This window comes from Megalops cyprinoides, chromosome 12 (genome assembly GCF_013368585.1).
Source record: "Megalops cyprinoides isolate fMegCyp1 chromosome 12, fMegCyp1.pri, whole genome shotgun sequence".
NCBI lineage: Eukaryota > Metazoa > Chordata > Actinopteri > Elopiformes > Megalopidae > Megalops > Megalops cyprinoides.
The window spans coordinates 22,685,862-22,710,127 of record NC_050594.1 but is presented as its reverse complement, the minus strand read 5'-3'; the positions used below and the strand labels follow the sequence as shown (position 1 = coordinate 22,710,127).

Here is a 24,266-nt window from a genome sequence, read left to right as displayed (position 1 = left end):
TTCGTCTGGAAGGCAATTCCTTATGTTATCAACACCATCACAATCTTTCAGAGGGATTTTTCAGGCGAAAAAAAATCTGTCTATTCCTACACGGTAAGAACCTAGCACAGGATTATTTATGCTTGTTTCCATGTTATTCTGCGTATTAGTAACCATGGGGAATTGAAGTAGCATTGGCAGGGAACAGTTGCTGCAACTGTGAAAAAGAATGTTATATCTCATATCTCAAGAATCGGAATAAGCATATAGAAAAATATAAATTATTTTAAACAAGTTAAAATGAATACAGGAAAATAGGAAATACCGCAAAATTCAATTACCATATTTACAGTAATATTTATTGATACCTATTTATTGATGGTGAATTACTGGTGAAACAAAAACCACCATTATACCAGAAAGTACCTTTTTAAATCCAATCCCTTCAATACACTATTCCTTATACTTTACAACTGACAAATTGTATGTATGGCATTATGTCATCAAAAATATTTGAAAACACTGAGCCAATTTAATGAAGAAAAATCATTGGTATTCTTCATGATCTTGCAGTTCTGTACTGTACTGATTTTCAGTAATGCTACGTGTAAAGGCGGCATGTTCAGAATGGAATACGATGAAAAACGTATACTGTAGGAGTATATCCTCTGTTTGCTTGACTTCTGCAGGTGTATTATATCATTGCGCTTTTATTTTGAATAGTAGTTTTCTTCTCTTTGCTCTTATGAGGATCATGGTGGTGACCCAGTCCCAAACCATCAACATGACAGATGATTTAAACTCCACAGACTGGGGTCTCGTTTACAACATAGTGACGCCATACATCTTCACTGTATGTGTGACAGGGCTCCTGGGAAATGTCTTTGTCCTACTGGTCTTCAGTCTTCACAGGACTTGCTGGACAGTGCCTGAATTATGGGATCCAGAGCACAGGTATGGGATCCAGAGCACAGGTAGTCGGTTGATGCGATGTAAGGGAGTCAGCGACATCAGCATCTGGTGGTGTGGCGAGTAGGGGGAAGGAAAAAGAGGTGGGGATTGAAGAGAGTTACATTTACATTTATTCATTTGGCAGACACTTTTATCCAAAGCAACTTACATAGGTTACAGTTATTTACAATGCTATCCATTCATACAGCTGGATATTTACTGAGGCAACTGAGGGTTAAGTACCTTGCCCAAGGGTACAACAGCAGTGTCCCAGCGGGGACTTAACCAGCAACCCTTCGGTTACAAGTCCTGCTCCTTAACCACTATGCTACACTGCCGCCCATGTTATGAATGTTTACAATCTTAAGGGTGAAATGATCCGCAAAGTCATCCGCAGAGAGATCACAAGGGGGCGGAGGCAACAGAGGATTGGGGAGAGAAGTAGAAAATAGTCTGCGTGGATTAGAAAGTGAGCTTTGAATTTTAGATTCATAAAAGGAAGCTTTAGCTGACATCACACTGGCAGAGAAGGCAGAGAGGAGTGCTTGATAGTTCAGCAGATTGGCAGAGGATCTGTATTTTCTCCACTTCCTTTTTGCAGCACAAAGCTTTGTCCTTTGCGGAGTTCATGAGTTAGCCAAGGACACAGGGGAGTGAGTCGTACAGGCCAGGAAGTAAGGATAGAGAGATTCAAGGGAAGAGGACAGCCAAGAGAAAAGGGTGGATGCAGCAGAGTCAGTAGATAGTTTGGAGAAAGTATCAAGGGGCAGGAGAGAAGTGAGAACTGTGGACAAGAAGGTTGAAGGTGACAGGTTACGTATATTACAGCGAGAGGTGACAGAGGTAGGCACCAAGGTGGGTCATGAAGGAGAACATAGAGAAAAGGAGACAAAGTAGTGGTCAGAGATTTTGTTGGGGGGCTAACTTTTAGATCCGAGTTGGAGCAGTTCCTGAAGAAGACCAGATCCAGCTGTTTGCTTGCCTTGTGTGTTGAAGGCGACTGTATTGTTGGAGGCGACCTGAAGTCAAAGGAGTGCAGCAGTGGGAGGATTCTGGAAGCTTGAAACAGCTGAAGTTTGCTGCTGGGAAATAAAATTCCTGGGTAACAATACATTAAGGTAATTGAGACAAATTCTCCTACAGCGGCTTGACAAATTCTAATGCAGATCTATAGAGCCATCTGCCCAGTTTGTCCAGCCTGGCATCATGTAATGTGTTTCTGGCAAAGTCAAGTTGTACTTTTCGATAACTACTCTTAGCATTGTGATGCACTTATTTACAAGTTGCTCTGGGTAAGAGTGTCTGCTAAATAACGTAATGTAATATAATACCCCTCCAGTACAATATGACGTCTGAGCAATAGAGGGCTGATATCATACGAATATGAAAAAATCCCCACCTGTCCAAATTAAACCAATGTCATTGTTGGCATCTGGGTGATTGCTTTTGCTTGGGTCTCCTCTTAACAAGCTTAATTTGTTTTCTTGCTACGTTATGGTTTTTACACCTTGTTCTGTGATGGGCAAGTGTTTATCTTATAAAAAGCTACTGTAAAATAGTAAGCTTTCAATAAAATAGTGGCATTTCTGAAATTGTTGAAATATGTAGTGGAGGAAATGTAGGTGGAATGCAAGGATTTTACGACATTAGCATTTGAAGACTATTTTAACAAGGTGAAGAGTAACATGATAGATCTCTCTGTGAAGGAGTCTTGTATTTATAGATACTGTATATCTGCTAATGTTTGTTAACATTACTTTGGCCGCTCGCCCACCCACATTGAAAACACAGGATCAGGGAAGGGAATATAAATCTGAGTTGTGCCTAGCACACATAAACCCAAGAATGATAAATGTATGCATAGTGAATGTTTAACAGAGCTTGGTTCTTGGAAAATAATAGCCTTACATTGTCACACTAGGGGAACATCGTCCAAGTGATGATTTTACTGGTGTGTTTCATAACATAAAATACACGAATGGCTGGAGTCCTCCTTCAGCCATAAAAATGCTTCTCCAAAGCCTATGACAAAAATTCTCCAAGTTAATAAGGGCCAGATGTCTGCTATAAAATGAGCTGCACAATAGTCGCTTTCACATCCTTTAACACTGGGGCTGAGAAAAAGCTGTTTTTCAGAAAAGCTCTGTGGTTGATATTTAGTTGTCAATGTACCTCAGTCACAGCTGTTTGAGACAGCACAGGACCTAAAGCGTGAGCCATCAGCTGCCTAGAGCCAGAGTGGCTTTGGTTTCATTCCTCTCTGATCTTTCTTCAGAGCAGGTGGTTGCTTATCTGTAGTTTATAGTTGTCATACCAAAGTAATTGTGTATTTAGTTCCAAAGATATTCAGTTTAAGAACTGAAAAGCCCATAAGCCCCTTACTGTCAAAAGTAAAAAGGTACAGAACAGAAAATGTTCCCATGACTTATGATATGTTTAGGGGAAGAATTTCTTCAAACATTCTGCTTTGGGTCTGGTGCCGGGATGGAAGAGGTACAAGTGTGAACTGGAGTTGAAATTGTGTGAAGAATGAAACCCACATACTGTTGCTGATCAAAACAAGCAATAACAGTGAAAATAGCTTACTGCACTAATTAAATGTCAGCAGAGCTCCACCTAACTAAAATAAGTTCCTCTCATCACCAAGTTTAAAATGTGTATGAGATAACATTTACAAATGCAAAATTAATTTTTGTGTTTTGTTTTCTACCACTGGTTTATAAAAAAATATATCACTTTATAGTGACAAAAATTGGTTTTCAAACTATGCAATATTCAGAGTTATTCTGTTTTAATTGATAAATTAATGTCACTCTCAAATTACTAAAGTTGCTTCAGGGCAATAAAAATATTTGATATGAGTTTTTCACATTGCTCATTGTTGGTTAACAAATTCTTTCCAAAGAAACTGTACATTATGGATGCAAGCAGGGAGCAGGTGGAAGCAGAGCATTCTGTCAGCAGTCCTCCTATATAACGTGCAGGCAGAGATTACATTTCCATTGGAAAAAGGGCCACATCTTTTATCAACAAGGTGATGTCACTGAATTGTCATGTTTTCCCAGAAATTATAATCACACTTATCATTACACAGTAATTTGGATGAGAAATTAAGCGAGGGCAATCACTTGCACATTTAAGCTTTTATACTGAGTTAGAAATTGGAGCTCGTATTGTAATTATGTGCCATAGCCACAAATCAATGGGAAAACATGCAGCCTTGCTGTTCTTATATGTGATTTGGTGCATGGCAGAACTGACAGCAGTCATACCACATACCACTAAATAATAACGTATAGCAAGTAACAGGCCCCTGTTTCAAGAAGTCTTTCTTAATAAATCTTATTATTAATGGTTTTAACTTTTGTCAATGCTTACATTTTTCACTGATGTGACTGATATTCGTGCTCAAACAAACAACCCACCACAAATTATTCAAAGGGGAGCCCAAATGCAAAATACAATGCCTAAAGACATGTGTATGTGTTTATTTAGTTACTCAATTCGGGGACTGAAAAAACTCTTGCTGTCAAAAACAAAAAAGATTAAATAATTATAGTAATAAATTAGAGAAATTGAAATGCTGACAGAAGTTCTAAGACACCCAGATTCAGTCAGTATAACAAAATATATTATGATATTTGTACTGCAAGAACAAAACACAAATGTTTGGGTGCCCCCTAGAAGTCACATGTATTACAGTATCTTTAGAGGTGGGAGATGCTGCTCCCGATCTATAACAAACAGGACTCATCTGCCATCCCTCTAATGCTAGAAACAAATGTCTAATAATGACTGGGAGGGAAAGGATGGACGGTGCACGCCCTGATGTGCAGTCTAGACAGTTCACTCACAGAAGTATGAAAGGGAAACGCACGCTGTTTAGATGCTCCACAATTAGGTTTATTGAAGATATTAAAACTATTTCTTCAGAACGTGTGGTGCCGTCATCAGGACAGAGACCAAAATTGGTTTTGCCTCTCCAGTAAACCTAATGATATTGACAGAAGGAAAGAAACTATTGCTATTGCCTATTACTGTTCTCATTGTAAGACAGATGAAAGAATAAATATAATAAATATACGCTACAATAAAATGTTATTAAGTGCAGCCATTGTATAGAATAATTATGCAAATGTCTATGAGCAAGACAGTAGCAGCTGATCTAGTTGTGGCAAAAAAAATCATCTAGTTGGATAAAGTAATATGCATTTGAAAAGACACCATCTAACAACTTTCAGTGCAGAATATTCTGCATCTCATACGCTTCTCAATCTGATCTGTTATGAGTGCTGCTTATGCCATTATGCAGTGGCTCACAAATTTATGAAGGTATCCAGAGAACTTTTAAACTTTGAAACCTAAAGTATATGAGCCGGAAATGATGGATTATTCTTCTACTCTTTTGATGGAGCATAAGGTCTCTAAATTGCTTTGAAACCTGTCAGAGGTGCAAATGCATTGCAGTGGGTTCATTAGGTTGCTGAAGATAGAGATGACTATGCTGACGCTAGTCTCTAGACTAGACTCTGCTGCCAGCGAGAAGAATGACTTATGGTATATTTACATTCTGGTTTTGAATGCACTGTATAAATAGCTAAGACAGTGCAGACTTTCAGAGAAGTGGGTATTAGTATTATGTTTTGTTCACTTTCTGCCTCAAAAACATTGTATTTTTAAATCGCTCTTTCAGAGTTGCATTTTAAGCACTCCCTATCCCTATCCCTGTATGATTTGATACAGAGAGAAAATGTAATATGGCTTCAAATGCACTGAAATATCTCTATTGTCTGTTGGGTTCAGACCTTGCCTAAATTCAGAGGATGCACAACATCCCAGGAAGTCAGCCGAGAAGCAGAGCAAGACCTAAACTCTGTTGAGGAAATACAAGAAGCCTGTTGCCAATTATTTTCCAGATGTACCCATGCTAGAAGGTGGTCATACAGATTAACAGCCGGGAAATATTTCCCGGCCATTCTTTTCACAATGAATACTTCATATCCCCCTACCCAAAAATAAGAGAACCTTTTCATTACCAGGGGTGAAATGTCCACAATAGCTTAATCTTGTGCCAGAAGATGATCATTGGGCAATGCCATGTCAGCCACTGGTTACAAATCCTGCAGCAGGACAGACCAAGACCCTCAGAAAAGACTTCCTGACCCATACCTCTCCTACATATAGCAACTTAATTTAAAGTATGACATCTAAGTGAAACAAAAGCTACACAATCTTCATTTGCTCCATCCTGAAATTCTCCAGGCTTGGTCAGCCATCTGCCTTGCAAAGCACAACATATCTCTGTTCTGCACCATGAAACAATGTTTGTTTCTAGAAATTGATATCATTCACTCTCTTTGACAGCACAACATTAATATCAGTTCCACACAGATGGAGGAGACTGTGCAGACTGAGATAATGGTTACTGCTGATGTCTCTAAGTTTTCTCCACCTTTTACAGCTAGCGCACTAGAGCTTGTTTTTCTAAATGCCAGTGAAATTAATCGGCTGTCATAAACTGCCTGACAAATTCTTGTTAAGATATGTTAATCATAGGAGTAGCAGCATGGTAGTGCTAACAGTACTAATGTATTACATGCATTTTACAGTGATAATATATATGTTCGTGCAGTGCTTTGCAAGCACTTAAAAATTAGTTATTTTTCAGATAGTAGTCTGCCCTGCTACATTTGCTTCATATGCTATCAAGTTAGACAGCACTAACAGTTCAAACTGGCACCATAAGTTTTTAATTAATATGCCTTCCTGGGTCTGAGTTGCAATACTGTTAAATGATCCTTGGACACAAAAATTAAATTCTTCATTCCACAACATGGTGGGCTGAGAGACTGGAAAATGGAGATGCTTGGAAAATTTGGGGGATATCAGTTAACTTGAAATATATTATTATTATATTTAAAGCTGATTACTAAAATAATTAAATTACATTTTACAATTGCATTACAGAAACAATCGATGGAACGTCCTAAAACCTGTGTATTTCATTAGCTACATTGCTGATATCCTGCTGCCCAAGGTGATGAGCAGTATAGTACCAATGTTTAAAATGTAACGCTTGAAAAAGTTATTTATCAGTGTTAGAATGTTGTTTTATTTAATCCATTATTATACTCTTGTGAGTAATGTTGCCTAGCTAGCCAACTGAATACATTCACAGTGCAGTATTCTTCCAGTTCTATATTGGACATAAACTCCTCTCTCTCAAACCTTTGGTAACCACAGTCTGAAGCATGACCACAAATCAAAAATATCGTAATGTAATTTTCAGTGTCTGGTTGCTCTGGCTGCCCTTGTTCAATAACAGGCACTATGTGGCTTGCCCTGGAAAGGTTTGTAACACTTATGAATGATTTTGTCTGCCAATTAGCGTGATGCATGTTGATGGTGGATGTTCGTTTCCTCACAGCAACACCCGTTTAATTTGATAACCTTGCTATTAGAGATCGCTTCCTGTTTGGTACATACCATAATAACTAGTTTAAGCTATGTCTAAACTGATATTCATAGCGTTAAGTGATCTGACGTGTATGTTGCAAATGCAGGGTGTAACAGATCCATATAGGCACACATGAGCTGCACGTTGTCAACATACAGGGGATGTGGGAACACCAAACAGGTCATGATATTAGGTGATGGATGAAATCTTGCATGCTTTATAACTAATTCCATGAATAGTACTACATTGTCTTTCATTTCTTTATAAATGACAAAACTCTGAAGTCTAAGAGGAGAATGGAACACTAAGGCCAGAACGGAGTCAGGGAGAGGAACCCCTTGAGAGCTGGACTGGAATTTCCTGTTTTACAGCCTTGTTTTGTCTTAAAGATGGAAGTTAGCTTTATAGTAGATGAAACTGGCAGGAATCACTTAAAATGCATTTAATGTCAGAATGTTTTCTATGGTAGGGTGACGCATGGAGTTGCTTCTGTATCAAAGCTGGTGGCAAAAAAAAAGGTGGTGGCACCATTAGTAAAATCAAATGTTGACCCTGGAGAGTTAACATTGTTTCAGTGTTTGAACTGCTTGGTGACATGGGAATGAGAGCAACATGCAGCTACTATTGTTGTCATCCTTTATCTTCATTAAACATTCTCAGAAAACAAACCACTCATGAGCTGTGGAAAAAAAAAATTGGTTGAATATGGAAAGCCAAGACCTTTATGTAAAGGTGTTGGCTTTCCATGTTCACCTTAATTTTTAAAAGGTTTTGAGAGATTCCCTGTATCAAAAGCGTCACAAACGGAAACATAAAATAAAAGCACATGCCTCCCATTCTAAAGCGTCACACATGAAATACTTTGATTATATTATAAGATACCTTTACTATCCCATCAACAAACCACCAAATGATATGGGCGCCTTACAACAGTAGTCCATCAGCTCCTGTTATCAAAGGCTAGATCTGCATACAGATTATTCCACTGTGGTGAAGTACATTCAAGAATAACAATTTGAATGAGATTGATTTGCATTGGCGCCTTTTCAGTACTTTCCTTTCCTTGATATATGTCACCACAGTCGGCATGACACTTTCACACAGTGCCTCAACAGTCATTAGACCATCAGTCACGGACTGCGGAGATGGATCTTCAAAATCGAACAAATTGCTGCAACTCCGATTGTTGCGAAGAAGAGGATACGGTGGGCTATTACCTTCTTCCGACGCTCTACTCTGTATTCTTTGTCGTTGGTCTCCCTGCCAACTGCATGTCTTTGTATGTGGCCTCGCTGCAGGCAAAGAGAGGCAACAACATGGCAGTGTACCTGGTGAACCTGTCCGTGTCAGACCTCCTGTACATCGTCTCTCTGCCTGTGTGGATTCAGCTGGCGCTCCAGTGCCGCTCCGTCGGCGATACCCTCTGCAGCATTGTCGCGTTTGTCATGAACAACAGCTTCTACGTCGGCACCGGCTTCCTTTGCTGCATCTCCGTGGACCGCTACCTGGCCGTGGTCTTCCCGCTCTACTTCCCCCGGGCTCGCACCATGCGGACGGCGATCGTGGTGAGCGCGGTGGTGTGGTGCACGGAGCTCCCCCTGCACGTGCTCCTCCTGTCCCACACGGGGGCTCTCGGCGCCTTCTCCTCTTCCCGAACTTGTGTGGAGAAGACACCGATGCGGCTGGAAGACTCGCACATGGCCCTGGTACGGGTCGCCCTGGGCTACCTCTTTCCCCTGCTCCTCATGACCTTCTGCTTCTTGCAGATCTTCCGGGCGGTCCAGGTCAGCGTGTTCACGGTGGAGACCGATCGGAGGAAGATCCAAAGCCTCTTGCTCCTCCTTCTGCTCACATACGTGGTGGCCTTCACTCCCTATCAAACTGTCATGTTCCTTCGGGGCCTCTGGGAACCCGGCGAGTGCAGCTTCGCCCTACGCATGAAGGACGCCTACATGGTCTGCGTTGCCGTGACAACCCTCAACAGCGTGGTGGACCCCATCATCTACTGTCTCCTGAGCGAGAGTGCCAGGATAGAGATGAACTTGCTGCTGCAGCAGTGCCGTAGGAGGTTTGAGACAATCCTGTCTTTGAGGAAAAACTGGAAAGACTGTTTCCTCTGTCACATAGGAGAAGGACTTCCCAAATTAACAAAAGCCTCAAGGTGAGGTGTTAGTTACAGATATGATTGATCTGCATTTCTGTAGCATCAACTAGACTGCTTTTCTTGCCAATGTGTTTATTATATCATGTTTTTGTATTGCCCTTTTTGCCATCATCAACCCGATGTTTTCCTTTATAAACATTCCTTAATGAACACTCTTGTACAGAATGTGGGGTCTGCTACATTAACTTGAGATTATTGAACATTATGAAGAGAGCACAGTACGATTTCTGTTTAATTTAATGGCAAGTACGCTGCATTAATATTTTAGTGTGCATTTCTTCTACGGTATAGTGGATACAGTAAGAATTGTCCCTTCATAATTATACCAGTTCATAATTACACCACTAGATAGCAGTCTCTCCACAATTAGATGCCAGAGGTGTCACTCACGGAGTAGTGTGGCACTAGTTTATGCAAACCACAGCAGTACATGCAAATCAAGTGCCGGCATATCAACTGATATGCAAAGTCTGAATGGCACACAAAAGAAAGAACGCCAAATTTGCTTCAACTCAGATCTCAAATGGGGTCAAGGATTTCTTTCTAGTATGGTTAATAAATTAACATTAATATTTAGAAAGAAAATACAAGCAGGCAAGAAATATCATTAGTTTGAGTTCAAGTCATCAGTAAAGTGTTTTTTGAAAATGTATTGTATGCTTTTTTTTCCTTTGAATCGTATTTATAGATTCGTGTGGTGGTGCAAAACCACAGCTCTGACAAGTCAGCCCCCTTGTCCTGATGCTTAGAGCTGTAAATAAAGCCCAGGCTTTCCACAATGACTTCTGCCTCAGTTACTCATTGGGGAACTGACACCATGTTCAGCTGCAGAACCTGTCTTGCACTGTCTAATCTGGAAATGTCTTTGCTCTCAAACAGTACTTTGGATCAACTCTGTGAAGACTATGCAGGGTCACTGATTGTCATACTTTATGGACTGTCTAGCACAGCCTTATGTGTTGACCAGTCCACATGGCAAAGAGATTAGTAAATCTACATTTCACATAGCTCTGCAATAAAAAATAAGTATATAGTGGTGTGGATGACTAACAGTTATAACACATACACAACACAAAGAGTTATACTATATTTAATAACCATAACATACGAGGACCAAAAATACCATTTAGTATTTAATCAGAATAGGACACCAAGATGTCAGACATGCCTCACACCTATAAGCTCATGAACTGAAGGATGTTGATGCAATAGATATACTGTAAAATATAATATTTTTTTAACTAACACATACTGAATGTCCTCCTCACTTTCACAAATCACTTGCTGCAGACATCCAGAGGAAAGCGTGGTTAGACTTGTACTCTTCCGGTTTCTACAAGATGATGTCGAAATGTGTTCAGGTAGAGCTTCTGTTTTGCTTTTGGGTGTCTGACTGCTGGGTGTGAGATGTGTATCTCTCAGGATGAATGCAAGTGAAAAGGCAAGAAAGCACAGTGTGAAGAGCACAACGTATCTTTCTGCCCTTACATACTGCGGACTAAAACACATATGAAGCGTGAGTAAGCATTTATGTTCATTTCTATATCTTCATAGCTGTTTGTCTGAATTTTGTCCATTCACAGTGGTGAGTATTTCCAGAAACTCTTCAAATTCAAGTTAAGTAGCTGACTAAAGGGTACCAAATTGGCCATTGAAACTGTCTCTCTGATGATATCAAGATTTATTTCTACAGTAAGTTTAATAGTTTAAAGAAATAATTAAAGTTTAAAGACTCCATTCATTCCATATAGTCTTATCCTTTTGCTTGTAATTCTAGTTTGGTTCCACTATGATATGCCTACATTAGCTATAGCATACATTAATAACTTCCTATGTTACCTCCTGGTGTCAATAAGATCCCCTGAATCCTCAGCTTCAGTCCTTTCGGTGTGATTACAGAATTGAAATTTCTGAAGTTTGTCTTCGTAACTTATATGTTTAATTTCAGACCGCCTGCTTCTCCATGTACTTCTTTTGTTGAGGAATAATGCACATGCATTATCATCAACCTATCAGTATAACTAATCAAAATTCAGTACAAGTCAATACAAAAACAGTTGGTTTGCACCTTAGAGAATAAAATAAAGGCAACCATTTTGAGCTCAAGGTTCTGCTACGCTTTCACGAAGCTGGTATTCAAGACAGTCCTTTCACAATTTATTCATAGAGGTAACTGTGTGCCATTTTAAAGCTTCTGTGAATTTTGAGATGTTTTAAAGCTTTTGGCGCCGTGGTTTAACTACAACAACCCTATGTATCACAGCAATAGTTATTTTCCACCAGAATCCGCTCAACAGCACAGCATATAAATAGGCAAACATTTCCTGTTCAAAGGCATCATAGAATGTAAGAGGCACTTAAACAAATGGTAACCAGAAAGAGATAATAAGTAACATACAATTTATAATCTTTTAGAAGAAGGACACTTTTTCCATATCCAGCAGTTTTGTGGCACTTGTAAATGGATGGTTAAATGGATGATTGGAGAATGAAACCTGTCAAAGTCTTTACAAATATATTAATAAATACATCAGTGTTTCCATCTACATTTATTTATTTGTTTGCTTGTCATTTTTATGACAATTATTTCTTAATTGATTCTGTTCGTATTTATTTTTGCTTTTTTGCTACTCTGTACTTATTTAAGATGAAAACATACCCAGCAAATCAAGACCCATAGTGAGTACAGTCATCCTGTGTTAGCTGACCGCTTTTATGACTCCAATTGACACAGATTATTGTCACAGGATTACAGATTAACAGATTATTATTATAGACTTTGATATAATCATAGGAAGATGTATATGTGCACAAAAATGTACAAATGTCAATGAAAAGGAATACATGTAAAATGACATTTATTTCACCTTATTTCAATGTTCATCTTGACATTACTTCCTGGATCTAGTTATCATTGTTTGAATGCAGTCATATGTGTATTTATGTATTTTTTTCTTAATTTAACAGGTTTCATCCTGCTTAGAGGGATGTGTTTTTGACAGGGTGGTTGTCTTCTTATTGTTTCTCATTGCATCTTTTTTTTTCCTACAGACGGAAGATGAATTCATGTAATGTGACAGGGAATTCCAGTTCATCTTCAAATCATGATGAGAGTTACCCTTCTGGACTTGAAACCTTTTTTTTATTTTTATATACAGGCATCACACTGATAGGTATTCCTTCCAACTGCTTTTCACTGTACGTGTCCTGGCAACACATAAGGAGAAATAATGAGATAGGAGTCTACCTCTTTAACCTGGCCCTGGCAGACATATTCTTTACCATGCTGCTGCCCATTTGGGTGAATTACATAATTATGGAACAATGGATCCATGGTAAGTTTGCGTGCGATGCTGGCATCTTTCTCATGTACACCAATTATTACACCAGTGCAGGTTTGCTGTGCTGCATCGCTGTGGACCGCTACCTGGCTGTGGTCCACCCGTTAAAGTACCTTGTCCTGAGGAACGTCAAAACTGCGGCCTGTGCCAGCTTGACGCTGTGGCTTCTCACAATCGCATTTAATGCCGTGACAACATCCCTTGAAATACATTACGAAAAGGAGATGTGCTTCGAAATTATGCCCCTGCCCAAAGAGCAGCAGAAAATCAATGTCATCCGCTTCCTGGTCGGTTTTCTGCTGCCGGGGCTGCTTACCACGTACTGCTGCTGGGGGATCCACCAAGCGGTCAAGGACAACAGGGCCACAGAGAAATGCGAGCGGAGGCGCGTCTCCCGGCTGCTGGCCGTGGTGACGCTGACGCTCTGGCTCTGCTTCGGCCCCATCCACGTCATGATGCTGCTTCGCGCCCTGCTGGAGAAGGACTGCGAAGTCGCCCGGCGCCTCTACATTCCCTTCAAGGTCAGCATCGCCCTCTCCGCACTCAACTGCCTCGCTGACCCCCTCCTCTACTGCTTCGTCACCGAAGCTGGCAAAGCCAATCTCGCCCGTGCAATGTTCTTTATCAAGAGGAAGGGGCTGAGTTCCGGAAACAGTAACATATAGTCCACCCTCGCTGACACATTGCCAGGCGAAGTATCAGTACCAACTGCGGTATTGTATTGCATAAAACACCACCGGACACTTTCACAACTATCACTTTCACAACTATTTATTGACTAATCAGGTGAAACACAAGGCCAAACAAGGCCACAAAGAAGAATTTCTTTTTTTATGATGTGTATTGGGGCTCCTGAGTGAGGCTTACTCTGCAGTCTGAGCCCCACCGCCTGGGTTCGAAACCAGTCGTGTCATCTGCCAACAAAGACCATGAGACAAAAGAAGGAAGGTGTTTATTCATTCCATCCAAAGTAGGCTGCAGCAGCAAAGCAAAATGGAGTTGTTCTGCTGGGATTTCTTTGTTTCCCTGGGATTCATGAGGCCTCTCTTAGCCACTTGGATAGAGCCCGTGGAGCTGTGTCCATCCTCTTGTCAGCACTTACTTCACTGTGGTGCTCTCTGGGATTCAAAAACAGTTGCTGTTGCCATGCGAGCGCATTGCATGTACCACACCCACCACTCCTGGTAGGAATGAGAGAGGGGTAAGTAAAGGAATACCAATGGAATCAAGACACTGCCACTGCATCAAATGAGTGCATCAAATAAGGGACTTAAGATTGCAAGTGATGTTTCTCATGGTGAAGTCTCATGGTGAAGTCTGATATTTCGTCACTTGCAAAAAAATGGACAAAATGTGTGACCTGAAAATCCAGTCTTTTAGTACCATTCCCATTGATAGTCATAACAAATGGACAAGAGTCTATATTAGCTACATAGCTATGCAACTAAATATGACAGCTAGCTTCACTTTCCAGAAAGGCATATAATCAAACTCCTCAAGGTGGACTGAGACTTTCACCGTCTGAAATGAATCACCTCCACGACTTGAAGCCATGCCCTCACACGATCCAATGATTATTTGGAAAATAACTGACATGTAGGTAATCGACTCTGTGTCTAAAAATAAGTGACATAGTTGTTAATTGTCTGAATAATGCACACAGATGTGAATTCCGTAGGTGCTTCTGTTGAACTCCAGGGACTTTTCAAGATGTGAGAGAAACCCACATACAAATTTCTTATGTACTGCTAATCAAAGGTTTTTACTGTTAAAACTGAAATGTAAAATTCAGACTGTAATATCAGAAGCTGCAAGGCCTGATCCTAATTATTTTGTGGATGTTATTGTTCCATGCCTACTTGTTAGGAAAGAAAATAAGGAGCTTTATGTTTCCAGGGCATCTTGTCCAATACTACCAATCTCCTCAAAATTTACATTTACATTTACATTTATTCATTTGGCAGATGCTTTTATCCAAAGTGACTTACATAGGTTACAGTTATGAGAATACAGAAGAAGAATAGAATATCCTTCATAAGAAGTAAAAAATATTGTGTGTGTGAGTGTGTGTGTATATCTTTGTTTTCTCTGATGCCTTCAATAAGTGTTCAAGCAATAATGTAAATTTTTCCAAACACAACCAACCTCATCTTTTTAGACTACAGAGGAATCTTCTTATTTGTAGCACGTGTTATTCCCTGAATAAAAAGAAAACTGTTTTTGAAAATAGCGTAATTTTTCACAATGCGGTGATATGTGCAGCTGTATGGTTAAAAGTGTCTGTATGAATAAGAGCATGTGTATGGATGCTGCTGTATGGATCAGACAATCTGCTAAATGTTAATGTCATGGTTTATTTACATTTACATTTTTTGCTTATCAGATGCTCTTATGCGGGCCAACATACAGGTACATTTAACAATATTCAAAAACAGCAAAATTCTATTATGCATCAAATGCTTCTTTTGAACTTTTCTGTTTGGATTCTTTTTAAGATCTTGCTTGAGGAACCAGTACCAGCTATGGAGACAGGGCAGGATAGGTAGACAGCAAGTATCTGGTGGCACCTAGTGGTCAGTTAGACATATATCGCGTTCACATGAGAATTAACTAGTAAGCATACAGACCTTTATTCTTTGGTGTGCTTTAGCTTTTGGACACTGAAATTAAGCAAATGTTAATATCTTCAATAGTTTTGCACGCAGTGTTGTTAGCAATTTCACGATGCTGCCCAACAAATGACTGAAAAGATTAAAAAAACACTTCCTTAAATTTGTTCCTCAAATTTGAGGACAAAGCATGACACACTAAAACTAAAACAGAAGTAGTTCAGCTGAGTGAAGTTTAGTTTAATAAGAGAAGTTCCCAATTACAGCTTTACAGGAATGTCTAGATTTTTCATTGTTATTTCTTAATTCACCGCTTTGTCATAAGACTTATACAGAACGCTCTGAGCAACAAATGTGAATTCCTTCATATACAGTATATCTTATGCTGACACAAGTATTTTGCCGCCAACCTCCTGCCTAAGGGCACTCCATTTATGTTGGTCTTTGTTCTAAGCAAGATCTTTATTAATTAATTTCATTAAGATGTTAAACACCGGTCCAGACTGGGTCAGCGCTTTGCTTGACATTTATTTGCTGTAAAAGAATGGGTTGTTCAATTTATTGGGTTGTTTCAAGTACTACAACTTCAGTTTCTGTTTATTTGCACCCTGAGCAAATTAATAAAACTGATTAGTATTTGGCTTAGTAGATTAAGATCCACTTTTCACACTACCATTTTAGAGTGCATAACAATTAATTCAGTTTTAGTCAGTGATCAGGCTTAACTGAGACAGCTGCACCCCAAATTGTTCAGAGAGAAATGTACACTTATTATTTAAATGTTCCCAAAAACTAGGATGAATGTCCCCGCTCTGTTTACACAACCACCTATTCTGAAACTGCTGCACAGGCCATTTCTGTACTCCGGTACTCCCCTGGTCCACCCATTCACTTGTTCAGATTCTGTGAAAAGGATGTCCCCAGTGGGCCATATAACCAGCTGCCTGTTGCCTGGTAACTGCTGTTGTAATCAGACACAAAGAAATGTCATTGTCCATTTCACACATTTATCATTTTCATGTCCTCACTTCATTCCAGTTAATATCCTTGAACATTGCATGATTTAATTTGAATTTCCTAATGAATTACAACATACTGTTCTTGTAGCTCTGTATTGCAAAGCGTTGCGTTTCTCTAAAGATACAAGCGTCTTTTTTAATTAAAATTGACTTTATTTATATCAGTTTATTGGTGTAATAAGAAATTAAAGCATTCTGGATTTTAGGTTACATGAGACTTTGTTGTACTCCTGTGTGCTCAATGTTGGCAAGGGAACCATAAAGTGCACCTTAAATAGTTTAATTGTGTTATCATTGTTTGTGAGATTCAGAACAGTTGGCTCTGAACGGTTTATTCACTTGTTTAACACCTGGGTTCAGTGTAATTAGCCATTGCATAAAACCAGGTCTGTAGAATGGTAACACATTCTTAGTTTTGTGAGGGAAGCTGTGGAAGAGAGCTATAAGCATGTGGCATGCAGAAGGTTTATGGAAGCTGATCATATAATGGAATTTGTTGCCCAGCTATCCATAGCAGTATTGTTCAGGTGGCTGATTTAGCAAATAAGATTCACCTGTACCATTTTTGTTAGCTGGTAAGCAGCTATGCTCAGTAGTATTATTAATTAACATTTAGACTGTGTATTTCATTTTTACCCTGCTAGTTAGGTCAAAGCACAAGCTACTCAACTGGAGGACTAGTTTTTTTTTTGACATTAGGGCAGCATTTGGTAGATTTACGGATTCTCCCAGCCTCATTTTCATCTGTTGTGGTGTCAAAGTGAAGGTCCGCTTGGCTTTTTAAGAAGTTTGGTAAGCACAGCCCAGAGAAGAAACCATGGGCATCAAATCTGACATAGCAGGTCAAACCTGAATAAATATGGTTTTGCCTACTAAAGAAAATGAGCTAGTGATATGGTCACACTCAAGTTGTGTGCAGCCCTTTCCAGACTGAGAATTTATAGCCTGTATCTTATACTCTGCATTTACTGTGTGAGCTGTGCATACGGAGCACGCTGTGCAGTACATCCCGTAACAGTCAATATATCCGCCCAGTTCTCAACAACACCTGTGAGGGGGAAAAGATCTGTATGATATTTGCTTAACCAACAAAAGCACTTCAGTCACAGGGTGTTTTTCTGCCAGTTACAGGCACTTCTCTAATTTAATTAAAAACTTCACGCTGAGTGGGCCAGAGATAGGGCTGAGCTGAATATAGAAGTGTTCAGATGAGTCATGACTGTTTATGTCATTTAGTTAAGAGGTGTTGAAGTAAACTGTTTGATGCTATAAACGCTCAGAGATTTCCCTTTAATGGATATTGTCTTCATAAGATCTAGTGCATCCAGCACACAGGAAATGATTAAGATAAACAGCTAAAGATCAAGAACATATGATAGCGCCCAAGTAGCATATATTAAAGAATGAAAAGAAGAGATTTGAGGATATTTCAGTAAATGGCACATCATGTATGGTGGTCATTGCCCCTCCCCCCATTGTTGTTGAATACATTTATTCTTTACATTTACATTTTTTTTACTTAGTAGAGCGAACATTTAACAGTAGCAGGCACGTAACTTGAGTGCAACCTCATCACTACCTCATTTTCTTTAGCTGCTTTCTTTAAGTTTGCAGATACTTATTGACTGTGATGAATTTTCTTGTGTTTACTTCATTAGAATCATATTGTTTGTTTTAGCAGAGTGAATGTGGAAGTGTGTTTCAAGGCCTGCAAAGCTTTCATTTTTTGTCTACCAATCTCCATGCCACTTGTTTTTTTTTCCCTTTATTTCCCTTTATGGCTGGTCATCATTATCTTTTAAAGGTTATTATGATATTACTATATCATTCCACTAGCAATCTCTCACACACTGTCAATATCAGTTGTTACAACATACAGCTTGTATAGCTATCTACCCTGCCTGACACACTTGGATTTGTGCATGGAAAAATTGAGTACATGTTTAACATATTTGCTGTTTATCAGATCACTGATTGCCTTGAGACCTGTAGTTTCCTTTTTGCTAGACTTGACTGTACAACACATCTATTTTTAAATGCTAGATGTGGACATTGCAGAATGCATTAATGTTGTGCAACCATAATTTTAATTCAGTGTACCAATTGCGTGAATTGTTGGTGCTGTGATCTGCTTTCTACCGTTCTTTACTGCATCTTATCTTCTTCCATTAAAATGTCTTCCATATCGTAATTTTTTTTTTTTTTTAATGTAAGTCTAAACTGCACAGTTGCTGTCTACTGTTGAATGTTGACAAGAAAATAATAATGCTTACGTCTTGGGGGGTTGACTGTTCCCTATGTAATTTTTAGAACAATGATTCTGTCATTCACCACCTACTCATTCCTCTTAGCATTTCCATTTGCGTCATGTGGTACTTGATGGTCCACAGCCAAAATATCTCATTAATATTGTTATTTGTTACGTGAGCATTATTTGTCAGGTTTTTGGAATAATGCAATGACCAGAGGCAGTGTGTATTTTAAGAGAGCTCCCTATGTGCTGTTATCTTCAAGCCAGCCATTACATTCTCTCCCACACTGCTTGATTGTATGTAGCTGCGATGGAAAGTGATCACAGAAAGACTTCTGATGTAAATGGGCAATAGAATAGATTTTAAAATTCTGCCTAGAGGAAGGGCATTCAAGATGTCATCCAAACAAAACATGGGACAATCAGTGGGAGATTCTTTTACCCGCTTGATGTGTTTTACCAGAATAAGATGTCATGCCATATAAATAGAAAGACAACCTCAAGTGTTGTTCTTATCAAAGTTGCAAAAGTTGCAAAGTTGATCAGGCAAAGCGTTTGGGAGCAGTAAGTAAGTAAGTAAGCCCATAAGTGAGGTTGTTGTTCTTGGAAATTGGAGGAGGTTCAAAAGAAGCATATTGAGTACAACCTAACTGAACAGACATAATTGTAGCTTGTGTTAGGAGCACTGCTTGTTAAGTCAGCTTTATTTTCACTATTACCTTAGATTGAATTACTTGCATTTATTCCTAAATTTGATCCAAACAAGGGAAAAATGCATCTTTTACTTCCATGTTTCGCTTTGCTGTTAAGTCTCAGCTTCGGTCAGTGTTCTACAGTCCTCAGTAACTTTGTGTAGTCTATTTATATGGCAACCCCTCATTGCAGGGATGATGGTAATGTAAGTCTGACTGTTTCTTTTCCTTTGTGGTTTTTGAGTTCCTGCTGTGGCTGTGTACTTAGTGGCGGAAGTCTCTTTCTGTCTTGACAGCTCTACTGTGTAAGAAATAGTTAACTGAGACTGGGTACATTATATACATTGCCTTCTGTGTTAACTATTTGAAATCTCCCTCAGCTTTATGGCAGCTAAAATAAATTTCTAGGAATGCTTTTTTGACAGTTATGAAATTCTCTGAAGTAGTGTTTTTCATAAGCTTTTTGGATGTGTTGTGAAAAGTGCGTTCCGTGGAACAGGTCTGGTTGCGGATTAGTCATAGCTATACTCATTGCCAAACTTAAACTTTAGTGCTTTTTTGTGCACTCAGCATACAGTGAATAATAGCTTGGAATGATCGTGCCATTAAAAACAGGAATAGTATGGTTGCACTTATTAGCAATATGTGGTTGTCAGTGGAAATACTGCACTACCTATGAACAGTATGGTCAGAGGTTGACTCACAGCGTCCACAGCTGAGACCAGGCCATCTGCCACAGAACTGTCACAGGCCAACTCTGATGGTCAGATAACAGCATATAACCCTGGACATGCATAAGAGAGAGAGGTGCATGTGTTCATTAATTTGTTTTTGTGGATATAATTACCATGGTAATGAGCTTGATTATAGATTGTATTCTATAGATTACAATAAGACTAATATATAAACTGTGGAATGGCCACAAGCACACTGGGACCAATAAGAGGCTATTCTGTTCCTTACTCCCTGAATTTTTTTGAATTGCTATTATTGAAATCAGTTTATCTTCTCACCTCTATCTGTTCTTCAGCTTGAAAATTGGTGAAGCATTTCCCAGAACCATTTTAAGAATGTGATAACTCATCACTGCCACATCATCAGTGACCCCTTGTCTTTGTATATCAGCTCCCATTGTAAATATGAAGATTTGGGGTTGGTGCCAGTTTTGCCTGAGAGGTCAATCTGTGCCCATTTACACAGATTAGACTCAACTAACCACACAGAGTGTCAACATGACCTCAAACGCACTATTTCTACACTATTTCCTCCAGGAATCAGAAGAGCCCTTCATGCAGTACCTTTTTGATGTGCTCTCCATCTGTGACTGCATTTTTCATTACAATGTAATTGACTTCCTTATTTTACACTATGCTTATAGGTCTTGTTTGTGAAGTGCAACATTTTTGCACTTACATTTCATGTTTGTGTGTTTTGTCATTATTGCAGTCATTTATATATTCATTTTCTTATCACTCTTGCCAGTTTTCCTTTAAATATTATTCATGTTTTCACTCCCTGTGCCAGCTGCTGAACTGTGACAGGCCAGTCCTTCCGCAATCATGGTGTGTGTGTGTGTGTGTGTGTGTGTGTGTGCGCTTGTGCGTGTGCATGTGCGTGTGTGTGTGTGAGAGAGAGAGAGAGAGAGAGAGAGAGTGAGGGGGTGGGGGAATGGTGGAGTGGGTGGAGGATAGTCTAACTGGTAATTTCCCCACTGCCCTTTTATTTTTGTTTTCTACCTCTCGTCAGATTCTTTTGCACAGAGGATGCAGAGATACCTTCTACAGTCCCTAAGAAATGACTGCTATTGTTGAAGTTACAGAACACATTTATTTTAAAGAGAAAAAGAACTCAGAGAAATTGTTGGATTTGAACCTTAATGTACTGTATATTTTGATGAGGAAAGTGCATCTGTGTGTGCATATGTAGGTGTACCAGTGGCGGTTTCTCTCATGGAATAAATTAACCTCAAACAATTTTAAAACAACTGGAGGCTACAAAGAGGATATGGGGCTCTACAGTTGTGTTGTAGTTTAATTCCCCAACTCCCGTCAACTCTGAAATGATGTGGAGTGTTTAAAAACTTTGTTAAACATAATGTGAAGACATCCTCTGTCAAAGCATAGCATAGCCAGGTGTTGTCCTCCAATCAGTAGCTTCAGTTTAGTGTGCGCTTTAATGATTTCAGAGGTAGGTTGATGCAAGCTACCGTGCTACCCTACAACTTTCTTCTGACTGATGGCTCATGTGGGACTGGAACTAAATGAAAGTCCCAATTCAGGGACTGTTATCTTTCAAATATTAAACCTAGGTCCTCACTCACTGTGGTCATAAAAGATCTTTGATCACAAAGAGTAGGGGGTTCTGAAGAATCCAGATTAAGTGCACATCTGCCAATCCTCTGGTACTTGGCTAAATTATGTGGTTGAGAGGGAGGGAAATACTGGATCATAAATAATGCAAATGGTAACAGCAGGTACCATTGTCATTAAGGAAATTAATTGTTCTGCTCTTGCTGTAATGGTACAAAATGATGATGCTATAAACTGTCCTAGATTAGCACCCTAACAGTTCACCCCAGGGTTGTGCCTTAAATCATAAAGGAGCAGCTAGCTAGTTTCCACTGCATCTTTACAAATCTATGTTATGAGAACTTGAAGCACATTCACAAATTAGCTTTACAATGATAATTAGTAGGCGATCCCAATGTTGGTATCTACATTGCCAGATCGATTTCTGTAATTTGCTGTTGTATCATCAGAGAAGACCTATTGTGTCATTTAAAACATCTTTTCTTAGTCCTTAATTGATTTTCATTAGTTACCTCTTTATGTAATGTATCTAACTACTATAGATACTGCAGCTACTCATGGATATTAGAGCACATTTCCCTTTAAAAGTGAAAAATACAATTTAACAGTTGTATTAAAGTCACCTATCCAAAAAATGACACCCTCTGCAACTGAGCTGTGAGAGATGTTCACAAATACACCGCGCAAACTCTCTCTCTCTCTCTCACACACACACACACACACACACACACATACACACACACACACACACAGCCTGAAGATACCAGCTGCTCCTTATAAGTTGTGGGAGGGAAAGAAATCCATGTGGAGAGTGTGCCATCATCATCACCTCCAGTCCAGCAGCACCAAATGCTCAAATCTAGGGCAGTTTACAGGATTTTGTGGACATGCAGGAACATAAATACAGAATAAAAAACAAAAACCATGATGCATGAGTAAATTCAGGTATAGTCATACAACACAAAAAAAAAAGTAGTACATTATTCAGAAGAAATCCAGTTTGACTCATCAGCTGTATATCCTAACTCTTTTAAGTAATCTATGTAAAAGGACATTTGGGTGGGAGGGGAAGGTTCCATGGTGAAATTCTCAAATTATTGTTTCCATGGCAACTCTATGCTTCATTAAGCATCACATAATTCACATATTGCTACTTCGTAAAGACCCTCTCATGACTCTTATGGTTTTTGTCTCTGAGCTATAGTTTATATCCACTAATGGATAAAAAAAAAATGGAGCGAAAAAGCACTCGCATCTTGGATTGGGAGTGTTGATTCACTTCCTGTTTCCTTTATCCAATTAATAAAAGCCTCTTATAGCAGGAGTGAAAGGAGATGTGTTCTCAATGCTGTTAAAACAAACCACTGTTGTATTTGCATTGCTTTTAATATGGATCAGTATCTGTGCTCTTTTTTGCCCTGAAATAGGCCTTGAGGTGTTGTTGGCCTGTTTTTTTTTTTTGGACTCAATTTAAGGGAAAACTAGAGTGTATCAATTTAAATGCATTTTTTCCATCTGATGCAGGGTGACATCTTGGCATGATCACCATGCTGGTGGTTTTGAATTGGTGTAGGACATTTTCTGAGTCATACAGAAAGAAGATTGTGGAAGCTATATCTTGTTGACATGGTTTGACACACGTCAAGTAACAGATTCTCATCAGTAGTCTTACCACAGTTTTTGCTTATGCTGGTATTTATGCTGGTGCTGGTAGTTGCATCAAAAGGTTTTAGTCTCTGCCTCGCTCTCAGTGCTGTGGTTTGCATGCTCCCTCCCTCATCTGACTGGCTCTCCAGATGTACTCTCACGCGTGCGTGTGTGTATGTGTGTGTGTGTGTGTGTGTGTGTGTGTGGGGGGGGGGGGGGGGGGGGTCTGTACGGTCCCATCAGATTTAATCCAAAACAGATGATCCATACAGTGTGCTTCCATGGGAGCACTTACATGGGCCAGTTGTACAGGTAACTTTTGCCAGATTTACAATTCTCATCTACATACAGCAGGATCCAATTCCATTGCTAACAAATAATGAAAATAGCACTGTTTGTTAACCATAATGTAAAACTCTGCAAGCAAACCCAAATTTTCCTGGTTGGTCCAATGAGTCTCATTCTGACAACTGCCAGGGCCACCCTTTTCATATCCTTACATGCAATATTCCATACCAACACAGCACACTGCCTATACCCCATCATTTAATTTTCACCTTTCCTGGTAAAGTCGTTTATGCGGCTCACTGCAATTTCCATAAGGCTGTCTCTGCCTCAGGGTGATGTTATGTTAGATCCATGCCAAGAGAGGGCTGCTCCCCATTATTCACATTGATTACCAGTCTGAATATGTTAATGAGCTCATGAAACTCATGGCATCTCTACCATGATAAGGCCTGAATTGATCATGGAACCTACAGCATTTGTATCAGAATGACGAGAACAGTGACAAGTGTAGGTCACGTCAACCTTGGGGAGGCCCTCACCTCACTGATGCTCCGTGTAT

General features: G+C 39.5%; 2 protein-coding genes across 2 annotated transcripts; both read left to right on the top strand.

The window, feature by feature from the left end:
• Window positions 1-8,532: 8,532 nt before the first annotated feature.
• On the top strand, window positions 8,533-9,552 carry LOC118786933 (G-protein coupled receptor 4-like). The gene has a single exon (XM_036542289.1). It carries the CDS (start codon window positions 8,533-8,535, stop codon window positions 9,550-9,552), a length of 1,020 nt encoding a protein of 339 aa, XP_036398182.1.
• A 3,057-nt stretch (window positions 9,553-12,609) lies between these two features.
• LOC118786932 (psychosine receptor-like) lies at window positions 12,610-13,557 on the top strand. Its single transcript, XM_036542288.1, has one exon. It carries the CDS (start codon window positions 12,610-12,612, stop codon window positions 13,555-13,557), a length of 948 nt encoding a protein of 315 aa, XP_036398181.1.
• The last annotated feature ends 10,709 nt before the right edge of the window (window positions 13,558-24,266 follow it).

Bases quoted from the DNA above. Each gene is read 5' to 3' on its own strand.
- LOC118786932 (XM_036542288.1), top strand. From the start codon at position 12,610: ATGAATTCATGTAATGTGACAGGGAATTCCAGTTCATCTTCAAATCAT.
- LOC118786933 (XM_036542289.1), top strand. From the start codon at position 8,533: ATGGATCTTCAAAATCGAACAAATTGCTGCAACTCCGATTGTTGCGAA.